We start from the raw sequence: 17,790 nt of genomic DNA, 5'->3' as shown, positions 1-17,790 counted from the left end.
ATCCAAAATTTGAATGGGAACAGACACTCATGGTGAGACCACCTCTCGGAAAATCAACTGCCATGGACAGAGCTTGACCTGTGTACTTTTAAACCTACTGCATAAACTAGTGCAATTTATCTTCAAAACCTTGGGTCCAACCTAATGGAGGAATTGTTTGCATTTTGGAATCATGTATCCTCCTTAAATGCCAAACAACCACAAGTTTAAATGCTTAGGTAGGGGTCAAAATAGGGTTATTCCATATTGAAGGTAATAATTATTTAAATATAGATGATTTCATGAATAAATTATGATTTCCTTCTTCTCTAATTCTCTATGGCATGTCGACCCTTGAGATAGCCCCTCAAGAGCTTCTCAGACTGAAATATTCTCTAATCAAGTCAGCATGTCCTCGAAGCAAAAATGGAGCTACGTTTAAATTACGAAACCTGATTAACTCAATAATTCCATAGGCTGAAGAGGCAGAACGATACTTGGCCAAACAAATGAGCAAACTAGGGGTTCTAGCACAAGGAGTTCAGTTCTTGCTTTTCTTTCTTCCTCTCACTTGTTTTCCTTGACGTCTCTGACTAACTACTGAAGGAGGAACACTTCTCTCTGTGAACTTTGTTGTCTTAGGTGACGAAGATTCTGTTTTAACTGCAGTGTCCCTTTTCGGTGCTGATAACAAAGAAAATTCGGGTTGTGATGCAGTCTCAGCTGGTGTAGGTACATCAGGAAGGCCTAATAATTTCTTCACTTCTGGGGGTCTAATTACTGAATTAAGTAAAGACAAACAGTTGGATAGATGTAACTGAGCTCAATAGATCCCATGGAAAAAAAAAGAAAAATATTTTTTAAAGTTAAACTGCAATTCTTCATTGCATCATCTGACAAAACCAAATTCCCTGCATTCTAAGTCCAGGAAGCTGTCGAGATTAGTCCATTGAATAATGTAACAATCAAAGACATTCCTGTCTCTGAGATTGAAGGACTCACCTAAGCCATATGCAAGTGAAAACAGGTTGGAGGTGAACCAGTAACAGAACAATGCCTGTGAAGATGAAGTTTTATTCAATGAATATTTTATATACTTTCAATTCCAAACCTGCATGATGTGCAGTTGACCTCAACCAACGCAAAACAGTCACATACCCACAAGAAATAAACAAGTTACTAGTAATACTATCTTTTACCAGTGTTCCATATATAAGTATATATTTGTGTCCATTATATACTCTCCCAATCAAATTTCTTTAATTAGAGACAGGAACTTTTGGCAGATCCCTATCCCCCAAAATTGTAGTTGGAGTTAGAGGAGAATATCAAGGCTAAGAGTTTCTGCTGCTTTACTCAATAAACATGAGATTGATGATGGAAGTAATACTTTCTTTTGGTTTGACAATTGGCATCCATGTGGCCCTTTCTTGCAATATTCTTCTCAGATTATGATGATTTCTGGACTTCACAAACAGGTGTAAGTGGCTGCTGTTGTTAATGACAATGAATGGCACTGGCCTCAGTCTAGATCTCAGGCCTTTTTTGACATTAAATCAGCTGTAGATGGCACTATAGTCGCCAACTACAAAAGTTGATTCTCTCGTTTGGCTCCCTAGCGGATCTAGTAAATGTAAAGTGATTGACACATGGAATTTTCTCATGCACACGCAAGCTAAGGTTGCCTGACACAACTGACATGATAAATCCTTTACACACTCCTAAACATGCTTTAATAGCGTGGCTTTGTATACTTAACAAACTCCCCACTTTGTTAAGGATGCGAAATTCGGGAATTGCTTTCAAGTCTTATTCTTGTTATTTCTTTGGTAATGCTGATGAGTCTAGGGATCACATCTTCTTTACAAGTACTTCTACTAAGGAAGTCTAGACAGCTATCTTACAGAGGTCACAGGTTCAAGGAGCAGCTGGAAATTGGGATTTTGAGTTGCAACAGGCTATAGTGAATCTGAATGGACAGTCTTCAGCAATACAGGTTTTCAACTTGGCATGGTCTGCTTATATCTACACTATTTGGAGAGAGTATAAATGTAGAAAACATGGTACTTCACCTAGTTCTATCAGCAGACTAGTGTTTTGGAGGTTGTTTGTTTAAGAATTTATGGCCAGCCTGCTTACTATCTTCAACAAATTCTGATTTTTATCATCAGGGGGGATTTTGATAATATCATAATCCTTTCTTTTGTTTGTATGTATTAAGTTGCAAGCATTGTTACCTTGTAGCAGGATTTCTCCTGCTCCTTTGGATATATAAAATTGTTACTTATCCAAAAAAGAAATTCTTTTGAGAAACTTCGAAATACCCATCAATAATGGTCTCAATTTTAACTTCCCTATTAACCACCAAGAAGATTCAAGACTTCAAATTCAACACACCTGTTTCTAGGCTATGTTGTTTGGGATGTCTTTGAAAGGAAATGATTGTATAAATTCAAATTACTTATTTATTGGGAACTGCTTATCTAGAAGAGAAAATTTTGATTCCACATGGCACTAACAGATTGTCTAAATAGCTCTACTGAAAGCATGTTCAACCATATATAAATACGCCAAGTTATCCACTTGCTGCAACCCAAGACATGATTTGACAAAGTGTGAGAGCAAGATGGATTATGGAAAATGCAAACAGGCAGGGAGGTTAATAAAAGATATAAACATAATGAAGCACAAAAATATGGAATTAACTTATTGTAGATCCTTCATTTTATGCACATTGATTATGATAGTTTATGTACCTTAGGAAAAGTCACCATCACTGGGATTGATACAGCAACAAAAATTCTTAAAAACTTTTTCATGTTGCCAGCTACTGGGTTCCCTTCCACCCCCCTCTCCCTCCCCCCCCAACCCCCTGCATATTGCACTGAGGAAAGTCAAGGGTTAAGGGTTAATATGACACAATCTACAAGAAACATTACAATCACATGGCAGAAAGTGAAAATTAATGAGACTCAAAATTCCACATTACAAAGTTGCAGTGCCTCATCTGAGGAAACAAAATCCTACCTCCACTGTAATCCAAGAAGTCAATGCTGTAAGAACAGGTAAGATGAATAAGCTATCTGGAGTTGTGAGATCAACAAACCACAGTGCTCTGCCACTTTTGAATGATGGAACTTTTTCAGCCATGTTTCTAATCTATATACATCAATGTCAGTGAATAGAAAATCAGTCATAAATATTACTTTCTAGCAAGGAGAAAGCTGATGAACTTGGGAGCTTGAACAAAAAGTTAGATTGGATAATAAAACAAATTAGATTTATATCTTACAGCCATGAAAAAGCTGAAGAAGATTGGACCTTGAATGATAAGTCCTTTGAATGGAGTAAACGGAGTGACTCCATACCTAAGAATTCAAATCATAATAAGAGAAAAAAATGAAAATTACAATATCAATGTGTTGAAAGGAGACAATCAGCATGCAGAACTTACTGCAGGATCCAGTAGACAAGAATAAAAGGCGGACTTTCATAAATGCAGCAAATATATACCTTCGATGTTATCCCTGTCAGACACACTGAATTGTTAATTACTCATCAAATAGGGCCTTCCCTCGTTTCAGGCCTTCAGCTGAAGCCTCATGATCCACAGCCTGGAAGACAACATGTACTAATAACCTGTAAGCAACAGTTCCTAATGATCTTTAATCTGCTATCTTATTTAATAAGAAATAGTAGAATCAAAACATTTTGCATGCATGGTGGGCCATATGATTGCCTTGTAAAGAGGTGAACTCGAAAACATCATTAAGAAAAGCATCTATGGGAGTTATGTAGTCCAAAGAAAAGGTGTCCCTGACACAACAGGCTAAATAAATTAAAATCTCACCTTATCCTGCATCTGTTGCCTTAATTCCTCTAAACGTGGCCTCATCAACTGTATGACACTAAAATAAATCAATAAAATGGCATACAATGTGGATGACAATTATTTAACAGAATGCAAATCAATAAAACAAATTGTATGTGAACAAGAAGAAAAAAATGGTGAATGAAAATCTGGAGACAACTGAGACCTGAACCGAGGAGCCAAATTAAATAGTTTGCTTACAAGGTTGACCTTTTCATGTCAGTATAATATTAAATTCACATCATTTCCAGGAGTTCTTACCCATTAAATTTTCATCTAAACTTAAGCATTCACAAGTGTTTCAATTGTAAGCCAAGTATTATGGAAAAATTGATTTTCAAAAAAAAAAAGTATTATAGAAAAATTTATTAAGGCATGACAGTCACTAAAAGGAAGAAGGCAATGCTCCCCCAACCCACCCCACCCCACCTCCGCGCCGCCCCCCCCCCCCAAAAAAAAAAAAGAATGAAAGAAAGAAGAAAAATGGAAAACTAACATTAAGTTTTGAAGAAGCCTTGAGTTGGTTTATAAGAAATGGATCTGTAGCCCCTCGGATCAGCAAAGTTGTTAAAGCTATAGTTGCCCACCTGGAAGCCATAAACATTTACTTCCAATAATAAACCAATGCACGTGTCCTACTGCTAAACCCAAGCATCACAAAGCAACAATGACCAAATGTGCATTTCATCCTTTCCGGAATCTCTATGACATGAATAGCTGCCAATGTCTAAGCCAAGCTTTTTCGCAATGAAGAGATATCTTTCAAATCCCACATAGACAGAACTCCCCCTAACAACCACCACCCACCACACACCCNACACAAACCCCACCCCCCCCCCCCCGGAAAAAAAAATAATAATAATGACTCAATAACTCGTAGGAAATACAAATAAACGCCGATACCATTTTAGCCCAGTCTAAGAGTGCACAGTATCCATCAAGTACCGCAAGGCAACAACAGGATAAGAAGAATCTGCAGCTGCAACAGCCACCATACTCATTCCAGGGGCTTGGGAGGTCAGTGCATCCACAGTCCTCCCTCTGACAGCCTCCGCAACGTAACCAACATCATCAATCCTCTCGGATCCTTCTCCAGTTGTGCTAGACATAAATCTACATGAGGGCAATCCATCTCCAATCGGCTGAGGAAATAATGAAGATGTCCTGTCTTGAGATAGAGAACAACCAAGGCCATTGATTGCATTGGATGAACCTTGAAACAAAATTTTACGAATGGCAGACAGCGATTGACTTAAATTTAGAGGGTGGGATTTAGAATTATTATCATTGTTAGTATGTAGGATATGGCTAAATGATGGGTTCAAGCGTCTACTAAGAAGGGTAGCTCTTGAGGAGATGCTACCCCTAAAAGCCATCTCTAAAAGGCAATTTATGCTCAGAAAACAAAAAAGAATATGTAAATTCCAAATGGAAATTGCAAGCTAAGTGCAAACTTAACAACTAAATGACACGAAATAATCAGAAGTGTAGATGATCAAACTGAGAATGTGCGATCACAAAAGAAAGGACCCTGCTTTAAGCTTTGAAGCTCGTTGCTTCATTTAGAAATTTAAAAAAGAAAAACCCAAAACTATTAATGAAACAATTAACCCTCGAATTCCCAGAACCCTAGTAAATTGAAGAGAAAAAAATAAAAAAGAAAAAAAGAGCAGTGAGAAAGCATAATTTCACTATCTTTTTGGTGGCTAAGAAAATCGAAGAAAACAAGATTTTTTTTTAAAAAAAAAGCATCTTTTCATTGTTCGTGTCGTTTCGGATTCAAAATGACGTTAAATTCAACTAAAGTATGCAAAATGATCGGCTGCTTTCCACTACTTTTCCATTTACCCACGGCCTCAAATGACATAAAAAATCGTAAAGACTAGTATTTTTCCACTACTTTCTTACGTTTTCCTACTAACCAATCAACCAGAGGTATAACGAGAACCAACCACAGTAACTCTTTTCTGCTTCCCGGATGAGTGAGCTCTGTCTCTTGTCAACTTCTGTGGAGTTTCATTTTTCGGCATTCAATTCAAGCCATCCCCCAGGCACCGTTTTGACAGACAAATTTTTAAATTTTTTCCATCGTGTGTAAAACATTTTTGCCTTCTTAATGGGCCTTTGGGCTTTGGGTTCCTTTCCCTTTAATCAGAATTTTCTCCTTGGTTAGTGGTTATTACATCTGTCTTCTACAATTTGGGCTTTTGAGCCCATAGGAAAGTAAACGATCCATGGTTCACCACTCCACTGCACGGATTATTTTTCCTCTGTTTTTCTTGATTTTAAGCAGTATCCTCTTTAAGTGGCTAAAAAGATACCAAACACCTTCACAAGTCTAGATGTAATGCTTTTGCCGCTTGAGAGTTGAAAATACCTCTCCTTTTATTTAGTATGATTAACTATAATGATTTATTATCACTAAACTTTTTAGATATTTAATAAAATAAATAATTTAAATATATTTAATGAATAAGACGCTCACAAAAATATATAATTAAGATTTATTATTCATTAACGTACGAAGTATGTTGAATAACATACTACAAAGTTAATCCATTCATCTAGATACAATTTATTTGGTATACTCTTATTTTGACATTTCCAGCTCTAACTCTTTGCTAGCGTGGCAACTCAAAGACTTTTTGGCATGATACTAGAGACAGCCCTGCAAGCAAAAACTTTAAATCAATGAAATGTTCATAAAATGAAAGATGGAGAAATTAAGGAAGAGATGAGTACTTGGAACAATCTGTTTTGTCATTAATTGGAGGAATATTAATATCGACATTGCATTTCTTGGCAATTAGAGGGACTCGGGAGGCGTCATAAGAGCCAACTTTTCCTAATGCTGTTTTAAGGCACTCGCAGATTGCTTGTCGATCATTTTTGGTCCTTGCTTCTTTAGCGAGGTCTCTAGCACCATCACAACATGCCTGGGATGGGTCTGCACCACCTTTGCCTTTCAGGAAGTTGAGGCACGGGGCTACTGCTTTGGTAACATCAGCGCATGAAGGTGCAAGTAGTGAAGTTTCTGCAGTAGCCAAGGCTGATAACATAAGTAAAACAAGCATGGCCAGAAAGTTGATTGAGACAGCCATGGTGGTCTATGAGTTTATTCCTAAATGTGTTTCTCCTGCTCTTTGAAGGATGAGGATGTAAAGCATATATAGTGCCTTTACAGCAGTTGGTTTGGGTAAACTTTCATAGTTTGTTGCCATGCAACTCGCATGAGTTTGGAGCTGATGCCTGTTCCTTGACCTACTAGAATAAGCAACGAAGTCACGTGAATAGGCCCCGCACTTTACTATCATTGTTTCAACCTCCAGTTCCTCTTCAAGCCCGAAATTATTATTTCTTTTTTGGCCAAGACTAAATGAAATAATTAATTAGTTGGTAAAAATAATCTATTAAAAATATCACTATGACTTTTATTTGTCCTTGCAAAGTTCAATTATCTTTATTATCCAATACCGTCATATATAGTAAACTCCTCAGATTGATGGAGTAAGGATGACGCATGAAACAACTTTTAAGGTCCAGCTAATAGTCCAGTTTCGTACTATCGTCCCCTTTAACCCATTCAATGGAGAATGCCAAGATCAGTTGAACACAAAGAAAACATGGAAACTTTATGTTCAGACTAAGATCGTGTAGACAGGACCATTGCACGTCACCTTTAAAATATTTCAAACTATGAATTACAGAACAAAATCTTTAAAGCACCAAATGTGTTCTATCATACAAGTAATGCTGCAAGTTCACGAAACTGATCCGTGCGTCTAACCCTATTTACATAATGGTATGTAAAATGTACTCCACTATCTTGAATTTGATGGCTTTCGAGCTACATATTTGGGATCAGGACCACGTTTTGCATATAAAGAGCCCGCAGCTGAAACTTCAGTAGCCGAAGAAACTATGGCAGACAGGGGCTGGAAATTGGTGCTTCCAATAAACCAGTAGAGAGCCCACTTCAGATTGCAGAGGGTATACTTCAGAGCTTTGGTCCAATTCTCTTGCTTATTGAAGCTTTGTGTGATGGAGTAGTTTTCCACTCTGTCATTCTCGATCCTGTAAGATGCGATGACTTAAGAAAACGAAGCGAAAAGGGAAATATGTTCACACAATATACTCAGAGTTTGGATCTACTCTATCTATTTAAAACCACCAAAATAGCATTGATATTCAGATATGTAAAAGACTAAAAAGTACTATTCTGCACAGAAAAGAAATCTCACTTATAGGGCAAGTTGAAGCGTTTCTCAGGTGGAATGTTGTTTTCTTGATCCTTGGAATTTGCAAACTCAGCAAAGTCCTTAAGGCATGTCAAGAATAGTGTCATTGCTTTGTCATACCTTGTACTCCAGAACAAGTTCACTGGACCAAACCTAAAGACATTTATGTCAATTGAAACACTGCAAGCAACTCCAAACATACAACAAGCAAGATCCATTGAAACATTTAAAGAGGACATTTCCCAGGATTGCTAATGCATCAGTTATATGTTGAAAACAATACATTAGAATACCAATGACAACCATGTAGGCATTTAAGCATTTTCTATTGAATGAATCAAATAATATCAGATCAAACCCACCTTTATGCATTATGTAATATGAGAATACAGCTAGCCTTTCAGGTTTAAATGTTTGCATTTTAATATTCCTAATAAAATAATTTAGAAAATCCAAAGTTGATACTTACAACTCATATGTATTGTTGTTGCTGTCCTTTATCCGAGGGTAGCTTCCCATGGGAATTATTTTTATCCGATAGCTGATTCACCAATTAAGGATACATCACATGTCTCTTTATGAACAGCTTTAAGCATGAAAGGTAACAAAGTTCCCCTGTAGATACTGCACATTTTAATTATTGTTTTACCTTACACCGGCAGAATACATACATACAGATGACAGCATAAGAAAAAAAAAGTTGACCATATTCAACTTCAACAATTACACACACACAAATGTAAATATGACTTTTTGTGAAAGTACTCCATAGAGTAACACTCATTAGAAAGGATACTGAAACTTTGGCCAGAAGTATTGACACATTGTATGAAGAAGGAGGCAAGCTTGGCCCCAGGCAGCATTTATTTCATCCCACTCAACCTAAACCAATAGCACCAAATATCAGCCACTATTAATTATCAACATAAACAATTTTCTATATGGAAAATGATGCCAATTTTCTTACTGGAATTTTAGGCAGTCGTCCAAGACGAAAATTGTTTATAGTTCCAAATTCTCCATCATGCCAGATTGGGAAAGCATCATTGAGCACGTTAGTTCGCTTTAACAACTCTAAATGTGCTTGTGAAACTTCAGTCTTCGCCAAAATTGCATCTCTCTCTTCCTGTTAAGCAGAAACATTTTGTTCATGTAAGAAGGCAGCAAAAGAGTGTTTTTAGTTATTTTAAGGAAACAATTGTTTGCAACTATCTCTCCAATTTACTGCTTACAGCTATTTCAATAACACTTTAGTGTAGACAAAAATTTGATCCAATAGCATATCATTCAAAAACAACATTAGTAACATTGACATTTGAGAAACATTTTTGAAGCATAAGAAATTTCTGAGCCATTTTGGACTGCTTCATTGACTAATAGTACATCAAAGAAAAAAAATTCAAGAGAAGGCATCTACACCAAACCTGATGTGCAATTAATTGAAACTGAAAGTTGTTAAACTCCTGCCAATACCTGTGACACATTGATTTCAACAAACATAAGGAGATAATACGTTAAAATTGCCAGCTATATACAATTCAAAGTGTGCTCTGCATTCTGGTTTAAGAAATAGTGGGGTTGCAGAGGGAGGACAAAGGAAAAATAGTGAAAAAAAGGCATTGTACCTTACAATTTTATCTGAGAATGCATATGAAGGATATAGAAATAGAAGAAGAAACTTACCTCTCCTCCAATTCTTTGACACGGTTTGATTTTTGCTCTAATTCTTTTAGTTCAGCATTTACTACGGCATTCTGTTTTTCTATTTCTTCAATTGCTGCTTCAAGTTTTCTTTCTTCTTCCTCAATCTTGCAGAATGAACAGATAATCAAATATGCCTTTAACTCCGAAAATCATTCAAAAATTCACTGGATGCTTATATTAATTATAAGGACTGATTACTTAGTAGTATCCTGATTTAAAATCCATTAGTCCTTCAGTAGTGTACTGCAGGTTAACTTATGGAAAAGTTTTTTTTTTTTTATAAAAACAGAAAAGTTCTAATATAAGGAAATGGTTAATCAACCATGCATTTCCAAAATTTGCAGAGATTTTTTTGCACATTGATCATAGCAGTTGATAGTTAGACTGAATTGATACCCTGTTTTAAAACCAAAAATTTATTCACATTTGTGAATGAAACCCTCCATCGTTCAAATGTGGAACTAAAACCTGAAGCGTCCAAACATCAACAAAGATTAAAAGCCCTCAATGATTCCCTTAGTAGATTAAGCACTACCATAAGAACCAAAATTTTACTGTTTTATAAACAAGTTTACTCAGAAGCTGCCAAACAATTACCTTTAATTTCTCCTTACGAAAATCAGCCTCACTGAGAATTTCTTGCGGCTCCCCCTCCAAGCGCTGAAGACAGGCTTCATATGCTTCAATGTCCCTAGTCACATCCCCAACCTCCTTGTCAAGTTTGTCAGACAACACCCTCATGCATTCAAGGCATAATGGTTGCTCAACCTAAAAACGCCCAAGAAAGTGGAATCAAATTTAGATACTCTATACAACAATGAAGCACTGAATAAAAATGCCAGAAAATAAGCGATACCTGTGTCTGAGTCGTGGCAATCTCAAATGCACGTTTCAGGACAGTAATAGTCGAGTGAAATCCAGAGTTGTTCGGCTGCAAAGGACTGTTTGGTCCACCTTCTGACAATGGTAAATGTGCCCCACCTCCATCAGAAGCAGACTCCGACTTATACACCACCACAAATGATTCTTCCATAGCCTTCCCAGGGTGGCCAGCATCAGGCTGTCCAGGCCCACCACGAGGACGGGGAGGGATCCCTTGTGCTTGGGGCTTTTGCTTTGGCAGCACAACAAAAGAGTTGTCCATACGAGTTGAACCCAGCACACTGCTAGCTCCATGAGTTAAAGACCCCTGCATTGCTGCATTTTCGTTCATAGAGACCAAATTTTTTAGCACAAAACAGCTTTAAATATTGCAATTATAGACTGGTTTAGCAGCCAAAATTTGTTTAAAAAATTTAATAATCCGCAAAGTTGGTCTTTATTCCAAGTCAAATTACATGCAGATAATAAACCAATCCCTAAGTTAGAAAATTTGCAACTTTACTCCAAACTTGATGTTTAAAAATACAGTATTTATTTATCAACTAATTAAAGGGGTCTCCTCAAACGTGAGGTGACATGCAGCATTCCAAAAACTAATTAAAGGGACTAAAAAAATTAAATCCAACAATCCAAGCAAGCAGAAATTAAAAAGAAAATTATTAAATTAAATTTGTTACAGATTGGAGAAACCCTAACCGGAGCGAGAGGAGTCGTTTGGGAACTTGTCGACGTATGAATCGACGCCGACCATGCAAAGGGAGTTGTGACAGTTCTGGCAGACCCATTTAGGGAGATTCGGATCCTCCGGGAAACTCCGACCTTTATCGGGTATATCTTCTTTCTTCATTTAGTTATTCGAATATTATGCAGAGGAGATTTTCGGGTCGCTTGCTTCTACGGTTGAGCCGTTGAGCTCTGTAGAAAGAAATCATAGCAGTTTTAGGACTTGCTTGTTTCGTGATTAAAACGACCAAATAAAAAGGACTATCAAACCCGGTGGAGTCGAGATGCTCCGGATCTGAACCCGATTATTTGATTTATCATAGTCTTTTAAATCCAAACCTTATTTATATATCATTGATAAAAAAAAAATTGTCAACGAAGGCTTTTTATATTTTTAATTTGAAATTTAATATAATGTTTGGAAATTCATATGGTTTAGTAAAACAGAAAATTTTTTACCAGCGATAAATAGTAAAATTTTTTTATTCTAATAGTTGCATAAAATTGGCATGTTGCATAATTAATTATAAGTAAATGTTTATCTAGATAAAAAATTAAAATACTTAGCGAATTGATATAAATTATTTTACAGAAATTTTGACAAAAGAAGTAGAAAATTTGGACATCTTATGTTCAACAATAAAATTAAACTCACAGATTTTTAATAAAGTTTAAACATATAAATAAAATTTAAAATGGTAAAAAGAGATTAAAAGAAAAAAAGAGAAAATATTATTAAAGAATAACCCGAAAAATTGACCCGGATACCCATTGAGAATGAGTGTGCAATAGCGGGACCCGCAAGCGGCAATTCACCGCCATTTCCCAAAATAACCCGATTAAAAAATTGATTAATCGGGATATTGCAGGGGTTCTTTATAATCAGGACCCGAACCCTAGGTTTTTTCTTTTCCCCTGATTCCGAAAATTCCCTTCAAACAGGACCCGGAAAATTTGAAATCTCCAAGCTCAAACATAACAGTAATGGAAGATCATCGAATCAATGGAGACAACAACAACAAGAACCCAAGGCAATTACAGCTCTTCGTTAAACTTCTCAATGGCGAAACCTTATCGCTCCAATTCCCGACCCCACAAGTCCAAGTCGGTTCCGTCAAGCACCGAATTCACCAAATTACCAAAATCCCAATCAATTTCCAGCGCCTGATCCGCGGCCATCAACTCAAGGACGATGCGGTGATATCCCACCCCAACGCCACCCTCAACCTATCCCTCCGTCTTCTTGGTGGCAAAGGAGGTTTCGGATCGCTGCTACGTGGCGCAGCCACAAAGGCCGGGCAAAAAAAGACGAGCAATTTCGAGGCGTGCCGGGACATGAGCGGAAGGAGGCTGAGGCATGTGAATGCGGAGAAGAGGTTGGAGGAGTGGAAGGCAGAGGAGGAGAATAGGAAGTTGGAGAAGATTGCGGAGGAGTTTATGAAGAAGAAGGCAAAAACTGGGAAAAAGGGGGTTGGAGATGGTGAGGCCGAGAAGTATGTCGCAAAATACAGGGAGGAGTCAGCGAGGTGCGTGGCGGTGGTTGAAGAGTCTGTTAGGGCAGCGTGCCGGAACCAAAAGCGGAAGGCTGTGCTAGGAGGAACTGACCCCAAAAGATTGAAAATTGGGTATGTTTTTGAGATCATTTAATTTGTTTGTTATGTTAAGATTGGTGTTAATATTTGGAATATTTATTTCTTTTTGTTTGCTTATTTTGAATAGGATGGGGAAGAGGAAATTGAATGAGAGTGATAGTGATGATAGCAGCGAGGATGAGGATGACGAGGAAAATGAGAAATCTGTAGTTTTGAACAATGGGAATCATTCAGATTCTAGTAAGGGAACTGAGGGGAGTTCTGATTCAGTTGCTGGGGGAAGACATGATGGAGATTTTTCCGGTGGAGTCTCAAGTGAGAGTGGTTCTGAGGAAGAGAAAGAGATTGTCCTGCAGCGAACTTCGGAATCTGGTGGGCAAGATGCTCCCAATGTAGTTAACAGCATGGTTGAAGTTGAACCAGAGGTTTATGAAGAGAAGACAGCACAGTGTGCAAATGCGGCCTGCATGGAGGCAGATGTGATTGCTGGAAGTGATGCCGTTCAACCTGAGATGGAGGAACATAATGGAACTAAAACTGAAGATCAGAAGGAAATAGTTAGTCAGCGTCTCAGTGTTCCAGTTTCAGTAAATGGAGGAGTTGAGAGCAAACTGATTGATGAAGTTAATTGTTTATCTAATGCGAAGTCAGAAGTTCATGAAGAAACAGTAGTTTCAGGTACTAATGTGGCAGAACCAGAAAAGCCATTGAACTTTGATGACTTCAATTCTCCGGAAGAGATGCAGGTATTTTTGGCTGCACACTTGAAGTTCTTTTCCTGTTTCCTCTTTGTGTGTAGGCTTAGTTCATTTTTGCCCTTCCTTCTTCATTCCTTTCTAGTTTATTAGACAGCGAATTTTGCTAACCTTTGATAATCATTTTATCATTTATGATTTTGGAACTTAAGCACCATTAAAGGTTGTAGATATAGATGATTTTAAGGAAAGTGTTTAGTAGCTAAATAATATGTGAAACTGTTTTGCTTTCTGTGCACTATGGCCCTTAGTACCCTCTCCCTTTAACATAGATCAATAGCATTAACTCATCTAGAAGGGGTTAAAAAAGTTGCAACTACTAGCCAACTTTATGATTGCCTACATGGATGAGATAGGATATTTCAGCAATAGCCTGTTGTTGCAATTCTATTGAATGCTTTTTTCTAGTCCAAGCTTAAATCTCGTCATAGTTCTTTGATGTTGTTTAGACTTTATCGTTGTGTGCTTTGTTAAAAAATAAACGCACCATACAAACTAGAATACTGAAGAAAAGATATCAGGAAGTGAATTTGAAACTGGCATCGAAAATTAAGTTGTCATAGTGATGCTATTGTTCTTAATAGTGCTTACTGTCATTGCTGTTTCAGCACTAACAATTTTATCGTTTCTATAGGTTCTTGGATTGGAGAGGTTGAAATCTGAACTGCAGGCGCGTGGGCTAAAATGTGGGGGTACTTTGCAAGAGCGAGCTGCCCGGCTTTTCCTGCTAAAATCCATTCCTTTGGATAAGCTTCCAAAGAAGTTGCTTGCAAAGAAATGAAAACCTATGTAGTAGACTTCATTTGACCTCGTAGTATCATGGAGGAGTCCTTTTTGTCAAATTATGAAATGTGTATATTTTTTAACTTCGTTCTGTCCTGTTTAAAAATGTATGACATGGTACTTGAATCCTGAAATCCTGTTACCTAAGGAAATCTTGACGGGCTCTTTGCTCTTATAATAAAATGGAACAAGAAATAGTTACGACTTTAAACATGCCTTGCCTAAACTAAAGTTTGAGATTTGTGGAATGATGATGTTCGTGATTTATGTTATAAAAAACCCATTCGTTTTATTCTCATTTGTCCTTTTGATAAAATGGAATATTTGAGGTTTTTTTTGTCTCAGTCATTGCTTCATGAGCTGATTTAATCATGGTTTAAGGGAAAAAATTTGCAGATTGCAGGCTTCTTTGACTCTCTTGAAGGGATAAAGAATAAGAGGTATGCCTATTGTAATCCCATACAAGAAGTGAGAAAAAAAATTGTAATATATCAAACAGTGTCAGTATGTGAACCAGCATGTACTGGGAATGGAGAGTATCGGCACACCGGGCATGTACTGTTCATTCGAAGCCACTCATCTATGCACTCTGCATGGAAGCAGTGATTGCATTCTGGTATGCACCTGATTGTATCTTCGCTAAGGTATTCAGACAAGCAAATGGGGCAAGTGCTGTCATTTGGGCCAGGGAGTCTCCGGCTCTCACCTAGCACCAACTTTTGATAGGATTCGATTGTGGACTGGTCCAGCCCTGTCACGACGAGCGTGGGTTGTGGTGTCACCGCAGAATGTCCGGTGTTCTGCTGTGTGGAATTGGCCCTGTTGCGACGGCGACTGTCGAGGCAGCACGCAAAGACGGCGATTCCTATTGCGCATGAGAGTACTGGTACAGCAATTGACAAGCAGATAATCCTGAAAACTTGAAGACCATTTCCCGATCTGCCTGAAATATGAGATCATGAGAAAAATTTTAATAACACGAGTTGCTATTCTGATGCTTAACTAAAATAGGAATCACTTCATTCCGCTCATCTACTTAAACAAAAAATCATATATTTTTACGAGTTCGATTATCTTGTGGAGTAAAATAGAAGCTACCCAGGCCTCCCGAAGAAGTAAATTTCTAATAGAGATCCTGTTTAGACTATGCTCTTCTTGATTCTCCTCCATCGCTCCCAACCATGGCGGATCAATGTTATTCTCTACAACATTTTAACTTATTACCATATGAACTCCTTGGGATACCCCAGGCGGTTCACACTTTAAATGACCCGGTTCCCAAAAATTTAATACGAATGGGAGATTTAATTACTGGCCATTTGCTGAAGCTCTTTCCATTTCTTTTTTAATAAATCCAAGGGAACTTGGAAACGTGATAAGCTTTCTACGAAGGGAAATGCGTTTGATAGAAGTTGAAGCTGGGGATGACCCCAGAAGCAGAATCGAGGGGCTTCCGACTTTTGGCTTTTACAAAAGCATAATAGAGATTAGCTAATTTAATACACATAACACACCACCTGGTTTGAACCGGTATTCTACGGGAGAACTGCCATCTTAGTTCTTCTATCTTAAGTTTTTCATTTCTAGTTGACATTGCAATAGTGGGTCATGCCTTATAATGTAACAACAATAACTAAATATATAAATCCGTCATCTTTAGCTAAAGTCAATAACACTGAAAACCCACTAGATTCGTACATGTCACTCATTCATCATTATTTTTATTTGTTTACTCCAAAACAATTCATTCTTGGCTTGGTGATTGGCCCATACTTTTTTTCACAAACTTTGCCAACCCCTCAGCTTCCGTCCCCAGTTCTCTTAACCCATTTTTTTTTCAAAAGATTATCCTGAGTTTCCTGACCCAGTCAATGAGTCCTTGAGTCATTCTTAGCCTAAGGGTGAAGTTTGGGGTTAAACAAGATATGTGATGTTAAAAATGGATATGCAAAATGATGATCAAGATTCAAGAAAGATAGATCCTTACCTGATTTAGGGAGATGGAAACAGTCAACTTCTTCACTACCGATGCTCTTGAAGCCGCAGATGCCGCCTTCTGACTCACAATCTCCGCATTGAGGTGCATGCCATGTTAGCTCAATGTCTTCATCAAGCTCAGATGACAATGCTTCATCATACTGAGCTGGCCATGAAACAGGAATCCGCAATGTAGTGATTATCTGGCATGATTCAGCCATCGAATTCGCCAGACTTATGGAAGAAGTAGCCAAGACGGAGTTCGTTGAATTGCTTAGGCAATCAATGGTGGTGAAGCGAGACTTTGTGACTTGAGTTGGGCAGTTGAGGAAGGTGTAGTTCTGATGAAAAGGAGCAACGAAGGGAGAACCTGAAAGATTGAAGCTGAGAAGTCGCTTGGGAAGGCAGTTATCAGGGTCATAAAGATATATCTGTTGGTTGAGATAATTGATGTCGCGAACGAAAAATTCTCCAGAATAAGGAAGTTTTAGAACAATCGTACTCTGACTCTTGCATCCAAGGTTGAAACCAGGATATCCACAGTATTCAGGCTGCTTGCTTTCTAGTCGGAAAGGAAATCGGATAAGAATTTCATTATTGCCGCAATTGGTCAGGGAACAACGTTCTGCTGCGTATACAAGAGGAAAGAGGAAGGAGAAAAGGATGAGGATATCCATGTTCAAAAAGACCGAAGCCAGGGATGGGCATATCTCAGGGGAAAAAGGGAGCAGTCCATTTCAAGACTCCATTAAACTATTCAACTACAATAGAAAGTCAACTATTAAATAAAAGTTCTCTAGCTTGTATGAGAGAAAAATTCCAAGTCGACATCGCCAAAGGCTGTCTGCTTATGTGTCATTAATTACTGGGGAGTCTGTAGACTAAGGCACACCAACCCTGAACACCCCATGCAAATGTTTACTTCTACTTCTTGTTTTTCAAGCGCATAGAAAGGAGGAAGTGAGAATTTCTTAATGACTGAACTTAGAAATTACCATGTGCAAATGCAGCATAATTCTAATTTCTAAAACATGCTTGCTCCAAAGTAAAAAAAAAAAACTCAATTTCATGGCCTAGAAGAAACGAAACATAGACTCTTCAGTCTGAGATGATCTGTGGAAACTTTACCGGTTCCCTTTCTTAAGCTTCCATAGACATGGCTAAATTGAAAAATAAAACTAATATGACCTAACCGATCGTGGTGATTGATAAGCTTAGGCCCCATCCCACTACAGAAGTAAACTGGAAAACTGGCGCTGTTGGCGGCAAGCGTGTTTCCTGCTTTG

The 17,790-nt window shown here is 37.8% G+C and overlaps 4 protein-coding genes and 1 pseudogene across 5 annotated transcripts; 1 reads left to right on the top strand and 4 right to left on the bottom strand.

Moving 5' to 3' along the window:
• Positions 395 to 5,905, bottom strand: LOC18613990 (annotated as a pseudogene).
• LOC18613989 (non-specific lipid-transfer protein A) lies at positions 6,341 to 7,000 on the bottom strand. The gene is made up of 2 exons (XM_007051505.2): positions 6,593 to 7,000; positions 6,341 to 6,518 (listed from the first exon to the last, which is right to left on the bottom strand). The coding sequence occupies exons 1-2, from the start codon at positions 6,949 to 6,951 to the stop codon at positions 6,485 to 6,487; spliced, it is 393 nt and encodes a 130-aa protein (XP_007051567.1). The 5' UTR covers positions 6,952 to 7,000; the 3' UTR covers positions 6,341 to 6,484.
• LOC18613988 (beclin-1-like protein) lies at positions 7,457 to 11,729 on the bottom strand. The gene is made up of 10 exons (XM_007051501.2): positions 11,371 to 11,729; positions 10,649 to 10,989; positions 10,390 to 10,560; positions 9,772 to 9,896; positions 9,513 to 9,561; positions 9,056 to 9,214; positions 8,885 to 8,970; positions 8,558 to 8,629; positions 8,092 to 8,241; positions 7,457 to 7,924 (listed from the first exon to the last, which is right to left on the bottom strand). Exons 1-10 carry the CDS (start codon positions 11,519 to 11,521, stop codon positions 7,672 to 7,674), a joined length of 1,557 nt encoding a protein of 518 aa, XP_007051563.1. The 5' UTR covers positions 11,522 to 11,729; the 3' UTR covers positions 7,457 to 7,671.
• LOC18613987 (protein SDE2 homolog) lies at positions 12,277 to 14,738 on the top strand. The gene is made up of 3 exons (XM_007051499.2): positions 12,277 to 13,022; positions 13,117 to 13,735; positions 14,379 to 14,738. Exons 1-3 carry the CDS (start codon positions 12,382 to 12,384, stop codon positions 14,523 to 14,525), a joined length of 1,407 nt encoding a protein of 468 aa, XP_007051561.2. The 5' UTR covers positions 12,277 to 12,381; the 3' UTR covers positions 14,526 to 14,738.
• Positions 14,908 to 17,470, bottom strand: LOC18613986 (putative RING-H2 finger protein ATL21A). Of its 2 annotated transcripts, none has more exons than XM_007051498.2 (2): positions 16,515 to 17,470; positions 14,908 to 15,470 (listed from the first exon to the last, which is right to left on the bottom strand). In XM_007051498.2, the coding sequence occupies exons 1-2, from the start codon at positions 17,179 to 17,181 to the stop codon at positions 15,019 to 15,021; spliced, it is 1,119 nt and encodes a 372-aa protein (XP_007051560.2). In that variant the 5' UTR covers positions 17,182 to 17,470; the 3' UTR covers positions 14,908 to 15,018. The 2 variants fall into 2 exon arrangements, 1 of the variants encoding a protein (XP_007051560.2); XR_001927808.1 differs by lacking the exon at positions 16,515 to 17,470 and adding an exon at positions 15,626 to 15,771 and having other exon boundaries at positions 15,390 to 15,470.

Source organism: Theobroma cacao, chromosome 1 (assembly GCF_000208745.1).
Source record: "Theobroma cacao cultivar B97-61/B2 chromosome 1, Criollo_cocoa_genome_V2, whole genome shotgun sequence".
In the NCBI taxonomy this organism is placed as follows: Eukaryota; Viridiplantae; Streptophyta; class Magnoliopsida; order Malvales; family Malvaceae; genus Theobroma; species Theobroma cacao.
Note: the sequence above shows the minus strand (reverse complement) of the source record. Positions and strands in the feature narration are given on the sequence as shown.

Bases quoted from the DNA above. Each gene is read 5' to 3' on its own strand.
- LOC18613989 (XM_007051505.2), bottom strand. From the start codon at position 6,951: ATGGCTGTCTCAATCAACTTTCTGGCCATGCTTGTTTTACTTATGTTA. The intron at 6,519-6,592 runs GTACTCATCTCT...TTTTGCTTGCAG, and splicing joins GACAAAACAGATTGTTCCAA to GGCTGTCTCTAGTATCATGC.
- LOC18613988 (XM_007051501.2), bottom strand. From the start codon at position 11,521: ATGAAGAAAGAAGATATACCCGATAAAGGTCGGAGTTTCCCGGAGGAT. The intron at 10,990-11,370 runs GTTAGGGTTTCT...ACGAAAATGCAG, and splicing joins AAACGACTCCTCTCGCTCCG to CAATGCAGGGGTCTTTAACT. The intron at 9,215-9,512 runs GTTTGGTGTAGA...TCTGCTTAACAG, and splicing joins TTCAATTAATTGCACATCAG to GAAGAGAGAGATGCAATTTT.
- LOC18613987 (XM_007051499.2), top strand. From the start codon at position 12,382: ATGGAAGATCATCGAATCAATGGAGACAACAACAACAAGAACCCAAGG. The intron at 13,023-13,116 runs GTATGTTTTTGA...TATTTTGAATAG, and splicing joins CCCAAAAGATTGAAAATTGG to GATGGGGAAGAGGAAATTGA. The intron at 13,736-14,378 runs GTATTTTTGGCT...TCGTTTCTATAG, and splicing joins ATTCTCCGGAAGAGATGCAG to GTTCTTGGATTGGAGAGGTT.
- LOC18613986 (XM_007051498.2), bottom strand. From the start codon at position 17,181: ATGGATATCCTCATCCTTTTCTCCTTCCTCTTTCCTCTTGTATACGCA. The intron at 15,471-16,514 runs GTAAGGATCTAT...CTCATATTTCAG, and splicing joins TTTCCATCTCCCTAAATCAG to GCAGATCGGGAAATGGTCTT.